We start from the raw sequence: 12,307 nt of genomic DNA, 5'->3' as shown, positions 1-12,307 counted from the left end.
TCAGACTACACCTTTACATCTCTGTAATAAAATAATAAAAATATATAGCCTGCATGACGAAAATTCTGTATCATGTCATCTTAAAAAACAGTGGACACTGAGGGACAGGTACAAAGAGCGTTTCTTAAAAATGTTTCAGATCGTTTGAGATGTACTTTTTAAGCCTTATTTCAGAGGTTTTTGGAAGACTCAAACCCCATCACATAAGCATAAAGGCCCTTACTGGACTATATGCTGGTCTACACTCATCAGATGAATATTTTGTATTAAGAACACCAGCTTCTAACCACAGCACAGCAGTGGTTCATGTTGCACAACATGGAAATATATGTTTTCAAAGGGCAATTTCATCATATTAAAAATCTTATTAAATCTCTGCCAGGAATTATTTTACCATAAAATGGTCATGCTGCAAATTTCATTTCCAAAAGCATACAGAGGAAATACTGCACATCACTATGCACACTCACACACATGCTGTCTCTCTCTAACTCTGCGGGTGTGTGTGAGAGGGAGAGAGAGAGAGAGAGAGAGAGAGAGAGAGAGAGAGAGAGAGTACACCCTCTCCTAACCTACAGCTATATTTCAGTGAATTCTTGCTTCCTTATTAAGTAAGGTAGCAGGCCTACCCCACTCCACCCCAATCTATTTTGGATCTATTTTGTGGCTGTTGTTCTTGTTGCTGTTGTTGTTCTAATTGCTGTTGCTGCTTCTCCTCCAGTAACCCCATGGCTCACACTTTTCAGTAACATGCAGTTGTGTTGACAAGTACTAGAGTTCCCACTCTAGTTGCCTGTTCCTAGTGCAGCTCCCCCATCTGCTCCCCACCACCACCTCCTCCTCCCCCTCCTCCCCCACCTCCCTCTCTTTGAAGCCTGTGGGATGATGATGACACCCGCCGTAATCGGTGGATGCTCAGCTTCTGACATGACATGCAATCGAGAAAACCTTCCGAAGCGATCCGAGTTTTCTTTGTCGAATTCAGAGTCAGACACAGAACGCCCTCTGATGGAGGGAAAGGCCTTTCCCAGGAGAAAAGGGAACGTCGCTGGGGTGGGGGTGGGGGTGGGGTGAGGCGGGTGTCTTGATTGACAGCACTGTTGAGAAAGGAAAGCAGGCTCGTTGGTCTTATCTGATCATGGCCCACGATGCTCTGCTGACCTGCCTCTTTTCCAACTGGATGTGGGATCAGCTAAAGTTCGGAGGAGTGACAAGCTTTGTATACAGTAACTCTGCTTCTGAGGAAGACCGGTTGTGGGGGAGCGAGAGAATGAGTAAGAATGAGCAGGCTTCTGGACAGGGAGTGGTGGTACTATCACCGGTAGAATAAAAGGGAGTTTTGAATAGAGACGAGAGAAACATGCACATAATCAAGAGGAGGCAGAAGGAGGACGAGACAGAGAGAGAGACAGAGAGAGAGAGGGAGAGGAGAGACTAACCCAGCAGGTTTTGCCGTCCATGCTTGCATTCTCCCCATTCTTGCTGAGCAACAATTCTTGAACACTGATTCATTCGCCAACTTCCGGAACAAACTGTGCCCGTAGATCTCTCTTCCTGGGCCTGTGGTATCTATTAGGCCACCTTGTGCATGCCAACCTCTTTCTTTTTCCCTCCCTCTCATAACATTCCTATGTGCCTATGCCTAAATATAATGTGTGTTTATTTTAAACTTCATTCAGCATGAATCATGCAGACATATTTTGATTTAACAAGCAGACAGACTGACTGATGATCACACAGTGCAAAACATGTTCCCAGCCTCAGCCTTACAGAAAGTGTTTACTAAAGCTCTGGTTTCAGGCACAGCAGTTCCACTGTACTTATGTTGTGCGTGTGTATGTTTACAGCCGTAGGTGAAGGTGAAGATAGGCTATTTCTGATGCAGGGCCTGTGTGGGAGTCCCCGTGTTTACCAGCAGCAACAGCCGTGTTTTGAAGAAAGGAGACGGATCAGCTGTCCATTTCTCATAAGTGGATATCGGCTGGGGCAACACTTTGGTTTTAAGTGTAACCTGACAACCCTGTCAAGTCAGAGGCACTGGTTTACATGTTTAGTCTAATGTTACCCTGAGGAAAAATCACTACAATATTCCCACAGGGACTTCTAGTGTGTCTGTGGTGCTCAATATTAATAGAGTTTATAGTGAACTTATTGTTCTTCCTGGTGTTTTTCTGTCCTGTGGTAATATTACAACAGGGATTTATGCTGTTTGTGGCACACAATAACGAGTTTATTGTGACCCAATCATGCTGTATGGAATTTATTTTTTTATTTTTTTAAATTTTTTTTATCTTCTATGGTATCACTATAATATTGCTATTGTTTTCATGGATTGTTTTGTTGTGATGTTTTGTATGGTATCCTTATAAAGTTATTACTGGATTACTATTTGTGCTGGATACTTAAGACAATTAGTCAAAATGATAGTGGGAATGTTAGAAAACAATTTTAGTTTTGATATAACACATGAAGTCAGTCCATAAATTAAAGCAATCACTAGTACAGGGAGCTTCAGAGCTCGACCACGTGTTGCCTCTGTTTTCTATGAGAGCTATTGAACAGTGCTTCGCCATTGGTCAGACATGGAGTTTGTCCCGCCTCCGAAGAGTTGCATATGGACATCTGATTGGCTTTACTGGGAGCCCGAGCAGTGGGCTGATGGCTTGGTTCATGAATATTCATGACCCGGTCCGCTGCGTGAGGCCTCACCCTGTCTTGCTGTCTGGCTCATCGGAACAGAATGTGGGATGTGGTGATGTAATCTCAGCCTCTCTTTCACCGATATCCAGGGCAATAGATACCACGGTAAGTCCTGTTTGGGATGAGACTGTTGACCACTGAACGCGGACTGACTGTACTGTTGTGCGTAAATACGCGCGGCATAGCACTGGGCGTATTCAGCTGCTGATAACTGTAGAAATGAATGTCTGGGCATGAAGACTTTGTATTACTTTATATTTTCACGCTTTTCTGCATTCAGTGGAATTGGATGTGCCTTAACTAACAATTAGAAGCCACTCCTCTTCTAGTAACTGTGCCAAACATCTCTGCTGCCTGTGCTATTCCAGGTCATTGGGGTCCGGTTACAGCTGCAGAGGAAGAAAACCTTGACTAACAGGTTCTGGGACCGCCCTTGTACACGAAACCACCTGCTCTATAAGAAGAGGACTCGCACCACAACAGGCAGAAAAGACCGAGAAGAGGGCACTAACACTCACCAAGGGACAACAAAACAACCGTGCCCAACTATCAACGCAGCTCGCCTGACACGAATTACAGGGCAGCCAATCTCTGCTGCAGCATTACAGACAACCAGCCGCTTCTGTAAGCCGATTAGACCAGAATTAGAGCAGGACGAGCACAGAGAGACTGAAAAAAAACTATCCCGTGCATTTGACAAGCAGCTCGGATCTTCATTTTCACTTCTGCTTCTACGGGAAGAACAGTCTCGCCAAGATGATGATGCAGCTGTTAGAAACCCCCAACCAGAAAAACTCCCTGTTCAACGCCATGAACCGCTTCATCGGTGCGGTCAACAACATGGACCAGACCGTCATGGTGCCCAGCCTGCTGCGGGACGTCCCCCTGGACGAGGAGAGTGAGATGAGCGCCATGAAATCCGACATGGACGACAGCGACATGTACAGCTACTACCAGCTGCTCAAGTCCATCCGCAGAGACATCGAGTGGGGCGTCCGGTGCGCCGGGGAGAGGCGCATGGAGAGCATGAAGATCACCCGCATGGATTCATCGGCATCCTGCTCATCCTCGATATCGTCCGAGGAGGACGAGGAGGAGGACGAGGACTTGGAGAAGCAGTTCCAGTTCCACCTGACCGGGCTCCAAGGGGTGCTGTCCAAGCTGACGCTACAGGCCAACTCTCTCACCAAGCGCTACAAACAGGAGATTGGAATTGGAGGATGGGGCCAATAAGCTGAGAGCCCACAGAACCCGAAGTCCCTCCCCAATCAATGGTGATTATACTGTGGACTGGCCAGTAAGGAGTCCATCTGAACTGAATTATCAATAGGCTCTATAGTCACTTCTAATGAAATTCACTGTCAAGAATCTGAATAGTAGAGGAAGAGACATTCCTTTGCTGCCTATAGGCCTATGTGGTGTTGGTCTCTTGTGGTATAGACTGTTGATGTGTTGATCCTGAAGAGAGCAGCTGTGTATACTGTACACCCAGGTTCCCCTTTTCCTCAGATGTTTTGCACTCATGCCTTCAGCTCCTGCATACACAGATGAAACATATTTATTTACTGGTGTATAATTTATTACCTCGCACTGTATGCTTGAGAGCTGTATGTTATTTGAAAGTTGGAAGGAGCAGCCTGCATGAACTACAGGACCTGACATTCAAGAACGCCCCGCTGGGGGAATATTGACGCAAGAATTAGCTCTTTCACTGATGCTGATGATGTCAATGTGTTCAGATGTGTTTGTCCGTGTATGACCAGTGCTGCTTCCAATCTGACGTGACTGTGTCTTTAAATTGTTTTTGAATGGAAGGAGGCAGATGCTCGCGCGCAGCCTATGATCTCCCAATGCCCTACATGATCAATGAACTGGAAGCAACTGATAATTCTCATATACAGAGAATAATGAAGGTTTCCACGAGATGCATTGTTGTTCCTGTTATTTTGTTGATATTACTAAGGTATTATTGGAGATGTTCAAATCCCAACTGTCAATATAAGCAAAAGCTTTTGTATGTACGACTCCTGTTTTTGTATTGAAACTACGTTTCTAAAATAAACTTTTTTTATGAATTTACTCAATTTGTTATGTATAATTTATTTCAGAGGAGAAGATATGGTAAAAATGACCATTACATTACAGCAATAAATAAACAATACACGCTTGTGTGTTGTAAACTGAATTAGTCCTATACATAACATTAAGACATGTATTTATTTCAACTGATTTATGCTTTCTGCTATTCCCTGTAGTGCAGTGTTTGTAGAGGGAGTACCAGCAACACAATGTAGAAGTTTCCCCTGACCCAAAGTACAATTACAAATTCAAACATTTATTAAATAGTACTGTTAGCCAAAAAGCATGTTTCAAACATGCTGAGTATCTTGATGTTTGATCTTAGTGGGAATTTCTGCAGCTCGTCCCCCAGCCTTAAAAACAGGGAATTTGTATGAATGCCATGCAGAAACAGCATGTAAAAACTGTTAAGACTCAGTAACAACTGCTGTTTCTCCTTCTTGCCAATTAGATGCTATTCAGAAAGGTCATTTTACTGCATTCTAGATCAGAGGTTCTCAACCTTTTTCATATCAAGGACCCTAATTTAATTCACATTAGAGCCACGGACCCCCATTTGATGAGACTTTGTCTCTCGGACCCAAATCTGAGAATTTTTTTTTTTGTCAGATATGATTTTGTCGAGAATTCCATGACTATCCGTATTGTAGGTAGACGGATAACAGTGAAACTATGATCAAAATAGTCATTTTTCTACATTCTCTAATTGTGTTCACTTCTTGTAAATGAAATAATGGTGAAGTTTAACAATTCATCAATTTGCTGGGGACCCCCTGGAACCCCCTCAAGGACCCCTGGTGGTCCCCAGACCCCACGTTGAGAACCACTGTTCTAGATAATGCATCCTGTACCTAAAACTTCCAAAGATTTGGTTTCAGTACTGGATGCTGGCAGATGTGCCGTGTTCAAATTGAGTATGTTTTTCTTTAAGTACTCCCTCTTGAATGAGAAAAAGTGCTAATAACACATCAGTATTATTTACGGCTGTGGTAACAGCTCGGTGGCACGGTCAAAAATATTTGGTTTTGAAACAGCATCATTTGCACAAGTAGCACCTGTTGCTCTCAGCCACTGTCAACCTTCAAATGTGTTTAACGAGAGAGGTGGATTCAAAATTACCTGGAGGTTGTGGAATGCTGCTTGTCAATCTTGTTTCAAACCTGTAACTACACCTTGAATTTATCCTTGGACCACTTGAACTTTGCAACTGAGAGTCTGTGCAGTAAAATGATGCCATGTTTTCAGGCTGAAGCGAGGCCCGTTGAACTATGTGACATGCACTTTAGCCTAAGACCACTTACTTTCTTTAAATGCATTCAAAACCTGTGTTTTTTCATTCCTCACATTCTGATCATGTCTCCTTATCTAAGATTAAGGATTTCTTGGGCTAGAGTGTAAAAACAGCAGCTGTTTTTATTCCTGAGTAGAGAAGCAGTCAAAATCTCAATCTACTGTTGGATTTTCACCATGCACACACTGAATATCGTTCGGACAACAGTCTGCCGTCTGGGCGCACCCAGGACAATTACAGTTGTGCAATAAAATCAGGTTAGTTTGCTTTTTTTATTTCCACATCTAATTTAATGTTATTTTGGAGACAGAGAAGGAGGGTGAGGGAGAGAGTTTCTGTTTGTGTGCTCGCACGCACGCATGTGTTGTTTCAGTGTAATCCATTTCCATGGAAGTGAGAGAGGGACATGACAGTTTTTCCTCGTTGCCCATTGTTGTGGGGAACAACCGACACTGACAGCCTCAAAGGCCACTAAGGGCAGTGGGTGCAGCTGGAGTTTCAGAGTCACAATGGGTCAGGCTACACACCCACTTGCCTTTTATCTCTCCCTCTCTCTCTCTCTCTCTCTCTCTCTCTCTCTCTCTCCCTCTCTGTCTCTCTCTCTCTCTGTCTCTCTCTCACAGACACACAGAAAACATGAAAACACTCGGCACAATGATGAAAGTACATGCACTGTTACGATGTCAAAATCCCTCAGTCCACTTCATACATTCCAATCCAGTGGAAGATAATAACAGACAAAACAGGAAGGCACTCATAATAGAACCGGTCTCAGTGTATGTGCCAAAAGGGACACCTAACACCACAGCTAATTCTTGAGGGATGAAGAGTTATGTATGTTTTGGATGTTTATGCTAATATCTGCAGACTATTTTCAATTTTGGAAAATACAAATCACTTGAAAAACATACAGGATGTAAAAATGTAAAAATGTTGGCATGACTTAAGTCGCCCACTAACCTTCAAAAAGTACATTTATTTGTTTTAATGTTGTCCTGTCAATCATTTTGCAAGAAAATATGAAGCCTAATCTTACAAATGAAGCAAAACTCCTCAAACATCTTAGACACAGACACACCTTTAAAATTCTTTCTTTCCCTGCTTCAGACTGTTTACAGGAAGTGTAGTCTCTTGTTTGCTGGTCTTCTTGTCATTTCTCTGCAGACATTGCTATCCACATTTAGGACAAAGGTGACATGCTTTGCTGTCTTTGATTGTAGATAATGTTGTTGGTTTCTAAAAACACCTGCTGAGATAAGCTAATGACCATCACTAAAGTTATAAATGCAGTGTTTATTATCAAAGGCTTTGGCGCTGCAGATAAGTCACTATCCTTGAAAACAGTGTGTTTTCAGTAGATTTGATGCAGCATCAAGTTTAAAGACGCAATCCATGTGTTATGTTCAAATCTAGATCCAAGTCAAATTAGATTTATAGCATACCTATGTTCAAAGAATATTGTCTTTTACCTCAAAAAGCATAAAAATAGGTCCCATAAGTACAGTCCATGCATGCATACTTTTTCTAAAAGAGGAGTGTGTGTGTGAGAGAGATTGTATGTCTGTGTGTGTGTGGCTACAACCTGTACTCCCACAAGAGCTGTTTACCTGGAGGTGGTGGGGGGGTTCATATACTGTGGTTGAAGTGTTTGAGGCCAAGCTGTGATAACAGCAGTGTGTATAGTGAACTGGTGGTTGATACCATAACAAGTTTTAGTGCATACAGTTTCAAACCAAGTGCTACTTTTTCTTTACTTTTGTTGAGGCAGTAGTGAAGCTTTGTGTCAATAGTAATAAATAGGTCTTTATTACGTAGTAAAGATGGAAATGGGCACTGTTTGACCTGATTATCACAGGAAGGGTAATTGTAGTGTGTTGAAAACCAAGCTGTAATTGCATAACATTCACATTGTGATTATGGGATTGCAAACCTGTTTCAGTATAAAGCAGAGCTGCAGGTTGAGTTCATAAAATTACAGAAGTAGGTCATGTATTTACCAGTCAAGTCTTCAAAACAAAAAATGCCTATAACAGCAGCTACAGCGTCTACACTGACTCGTAGCGTCAAGCCATCCTTTTTGTCCCTCAGTGCGCACAGTAGAATCAGGAAGTAGTTAGTAGTGTGTAGCTAAACAAAACCCATTTCAAGCAAATTCTCTCAAAATCATTGCTAATCGAAATGGATAGTCCAAGTCCAAAGTCACTGAATAACGATTCACGCTGCGTATTCTTTAATACAGATTCAGACGACTATCGATGTGTAAGTAACGTCAGAGTAGCCTCGGTTTTAAGGTTAGCTCTGTAGCTAACCACATACACTGCTAGCTTACCTGGCTTAGCTGGTGTTGGTAATTATTTACCACGCCCTAATTGATTATTCCTGAGTGATTGGTTGATCGATCTATTAATTGCTTGGTTAGGGGCTGGAACGCGTATGGCTCCTGCTGCTAAACGGTATAACAGTTAGCTGAAGTGTCTGAACAATTATGTAACACACTAGCTGTATTGACTGGCCTTTTTAATATGATAGCAAGTAGCCAGATATTTGCCTACTGTTGGTGACATTAGCTTAACTGGCTCACTTGCTAATGAAGCTCTACTTTGCTGGGTTTGAAAAGCCAACTAGCTGAATAACGCGCATGCCAGCTTCATGTTTGTCAGCTGTCATTATTGATGCTCAGTGGGACAAGTTCATTGCTAAGCTTTGGTTATTTTCTGATTTTAGCCTTAGGCCCGCATGTGGAGTCAGTTTCTGTTTGCTTTGTTCAGTATGACTAAAGATAAGCCCCGTCAAAACGTACGGTTCCTTATCTTGAAATGATTAGAAGTGATAATGGAACCTGTTTGTCAACTTGAATGTAAACTGGAATGTAGGCTAGGTGTGGGAAAGAGTGAGATAATGTGTGTGTATGTAAGAGATATCAACACTTCCTTCATCTTCAGAGTAACCTACTTATGAAATACCACAGGCAGAGTTCTAACAGCCTGAGGCAGGTGTGAATGTGTGTGGGTGCATGCCAGCACCTTTGCATGCCAGCAGCATCTGGCTGTAGGGTATCATCCGCACTCTTGACCCAACTATATTGCTGAAGAAGGCTGCAGTAATGCGGTCCTGTTAGTCACTCCGTTACAGACAAGCAATCGCTCACATCAACTAATTGTAAGCAATCAATCACACTCTCCTGGCTCTAACCTAGATACAGATGGCCCACATTGACAGACCTTGTCAGGCCATACCAGTTTGACTTTCGATTTTGAAGTATCACACTTCGCGTGAAAATCAACGCTGAGACAAAATATACAGTCATCATTCAGTAATCATTCAGTAATCATCAGGGCAATCAGTGTTTGTGAAAATGAACAATTCATCCCCCAAACGCTTGGCACAAGAGAGCCAAGACTCTCATTCTCTATCAGTAATGAGTTGATAACTGACTTTATGGGCTCGTTGGGAGTTTAAAACTGACAGCCAAATTGAGTTCTGTTTCATCATAGTGCAGTGACAGTCATGAACCACAAAAACTGCATCCAGATCCTTGCAAGTCACCCTGGTATACTGACACTGTGTCCACACTGTTGGTCCTTTTCACTGTCAGTGGAGCAACTCCAGGTTTTGTCTCTTGACGTCACAGACTCAAGTCTTGGTTCTCAGGTTTCTCTGCTATAGTAGAGTATTTCATGTTCATAAATGTAGACGGAACTGTCCAAGATCATAGAAATAAGGTGTGACTTTTTCTGTAGTTTGAATTGTCCCTCTGGAATTGATAATTATTTGTGTTATTACCTTCACCTTGGGGTATTTCTGTATTGCCGAGTGGGATCTATTTTTTTGATCTTCACTCATTTTAAGTCAACTTTAAAAGCTAACTTCCCTTGTTTGGCTAGGCTTGTTTGATGAAGCTATATTGATATGGGGATAAGCTGTCCGAATTCAAGTTTAGCGTCACCCTTTCTTCTGTATTTGTATAGCCAATATCCAGGTTTCTTGGCTTTGGATTTCCCTGTGTTTTTATATAGGGCAACACATGGCATGGCAGCATCTCTGCAGAGGAGCGAGTGTTAGTGTTATCAGTCAGGTTGAGGGCAGTCCTGTCCTCCGGCCGCTCCCTAGGGGATCCGGCCTGGGTGTGTGACATGGGTTGTGTGTGTAGAAGGTCACGGCTCTGATGTTCCACTGCTGACTGTATGGACATGCCCGCTCTATTTTGCATACAAATAAACTCTCATACTTTACTCTTACCGGACCCCTCGTTTTCCCCCGAGGCTTGTGTGTGTGTGGAGCCTACTTGACTAACACGTTTCTCATTCTCTTCATTCTCTCGCTCTCTTTTTTTTTTTTTTTTCCTTCTTCTGTTTTGTTCTCTCTCAGAGTCGCTCTCAGAGTTTAGTTTCAGGTTGGATGTGGGCCACACAATATGTCTTTATGCAAGGTATCTAGAGTCTCAGGTTCCGGCCCTGTTAACACGTTCTCCTAACAGTGATCTATCTCTCCTTTCGCCCAGTTCTCATTTAACAGCCCTCTGTGTTTTACAGTGTGTTAAAATGGGTCAAAGGCGTGTGGAGGAAACGTTCAGAAAGGCCTCCAAGTATCTGCAGCTGCCAAACTGCCGTGCGTGGCTTAGGTGTTTGTCAAGTGATTTTTTTTTTACAATAAAAGTCCTGATGCTTGGGTTCGTGTATGCAAATACCATTTTGTTGCAGCTCCCGAAAACACAGACGCTTCTACACGCACACACAAACACACAAAAAGAGAGGTTTGAACAAACGGAAGTCTTCTAGAACCAGTCATTTCTAAGCCTATGATTTAACCCAGGCCTCTTCCTGTTCTTCAAGTGGAAGAACAGGAAGAATACCTTTTTTCGGATTGATGGATATGAGTTTTAATAAGTTATTAATCTGCTGTTACAGGTGGTGATTTTAACGGTAAAGCGAGCCACAGGGACCTTCTCCTTAGTAGGATGGTGAGTATCTCTTTAAATTATCCCATCCTCAAATACTCGGCCTAAATTTTGTCTTGTACCCTTGACTTTTGTTTCACACTGCATAGTTATAATGGCCGTAGCCTAAATGAAATTTAGGGATGCATAGGTATTGGATATTAGGCTAAGCCCAGGCTAAAATTGGATATTGATATCCGAAAATTTCCCATTACCAAAATCTGACACCAAGAGCCACGTCTATCATGTCTGAAATTAAAGCCTTGATTTTCTGCCTTTTTCGCAATCAAAGTATAATAGATCATTCTAAGGGAGAAAAGAATGGATTATATGTCAATATTTTTTGTCCAATGAAGACAGAGTAATGATTTAAGTCTACAGTATATTGTTCATTAAAAGTAGTGGATGACCCTAGTGATCTGAATTGGACTGGACACCAACTTTACTTGGGATTTGGATCTGCATTGCAAAGTGCAATCGGTGCCTTCCTAATGAAACTGAATGGTTTAGCTCAGAGTTTCTCGGACCGGGCCGGGGACTGGTGTTGGTCCCTCGGATTTTGCTGAGCAGTTCCTTGGCAGGTTTGCCGGTCAAAGATGCAGGTTGCTTTAGTTTCAGCTTAAACAGACACTACTTTCATGGTAAGTGGTCTCTGTAGCTGGCAGGACAACTGCTTGCCGTTTCTCGAGACGAAAAAGTTCGAGAATTTTGGCAGTTACAGTAAAGGTTACTGGAGGATCTCCTGGGATAAGTGCCACAGTGTTTGCACAGGACAGTACACCATTGTTAAAGCAGGAATAGGCCTGTCCTGCTCATGTTGTTGCCCCTGCAATTAGGAAATATCTCACTGTTGTCTTCCCCCTCTCTCTCTCTCTCTCTCTCTCTCTCTCTCTCTGCACAGCTTTTTCATGCTGTTTGTCATCTGGTTGCTACGCAGGTATCACTCTCTGGCTCAGGTAAATGTGCACCGCATGTGTTTTATTTATGTTTGTGACTGTGTATGTGTGTGTGCGTGTGTGCTTGTGTTTGTGTTTTTGCTTGCTTCGGTGCCATAGGAAATCTGTTCAATTAACCATGACAAATCTTGGCATAATTGAACACAATTAAAATGCACAGATTAATCAATTATGGAGCTAATTGACTCATGGTCTGTCTCTGATAATGACTGCTGTCTTGTGCTTTTTCCTCTCCAGTTGAAGGAACTGGTATTATTCCTACAGACCTAGGCTACACTGAGAATTACTATTGGTTAGATGTAGGATTGGGTTCGTTTCCCACATATTTTTTTCCACATAAAAAGG

General features: G+C 42.6%; 2 protein-coding genes across 2 annotated transcripts in view; both read left to right on the top strand.

The window, feature by feature from the left end:
- Positions 1–3,168: 3,168 nt before the first annotated feature.
- LOC139930380 (mid1-interacting protein 1-B-like) lies at positions 3,169–4,780 on the top strand. The gene has a single exon (XM_071923537.2). It carries the CDS (start codon positions 3,457–3,459, stop codon positions 3,931–3,933), a length of 477 nt encoding a protein of 158 aa, XP_071779638.1. The 5' UTR covers positions 3,169–3,456; the 3' UTR covers positions 3,934–4,780.
- Positions 4,781–8,248: 3,468 nt separating this feature from the next.
- Positions 8,249–12,307, top strand: part of LOC139930395 (cyclic AMP receptor 1) — a 43,036-nt gene continuing 38,977 nt past the window's right edge. Inside the window, exons 1-3 of the mRNA XM_078286224.1 lie at positions 8,249–8,329; positions 10,978–11,030; positions 11,908–11,962. Of these exons, the coding sequence (XP_078142350.1) occupies positions 8,249–8,329; positions 10,978–11,030; positions 11,908–11,962 (189 nt within the window). The remainder of the gene's footprint in view (positions 8,330–10,977; positions 11,031–11,907; positions 11,963–12,307) is intronic.

Source organism: Centroberyx gerrardi, chromosome 10, assembly GCF_048128805.1.
Source record: "Centroberyx gerrardi isolate f3 chromosome 10, fCenGer3.hap1.cur.20231027, whole genome shotgun sequence".
Classification (NCBI taxonomy): Eukaryota; Metazoa; Chordata; class Actinopteri; order Beryciformes; family Berycidae; genus Centroberyx; species Centroberyx gerrardi.
The sequence above is the reverse complement of the archived record's forward strand: the minus strand, read 5'-3'. Positions and strand labels throughout refer to the sequence as shown.

Coding starts and splice junctions, on each gene's coding strand:
- LOC139930380 (XM_071923537.2), top strand. CDS start 3,457: ATGATGATGCAGCTGTTAGAAACCCCCAACCAGAAAAACTCCCTGTTC.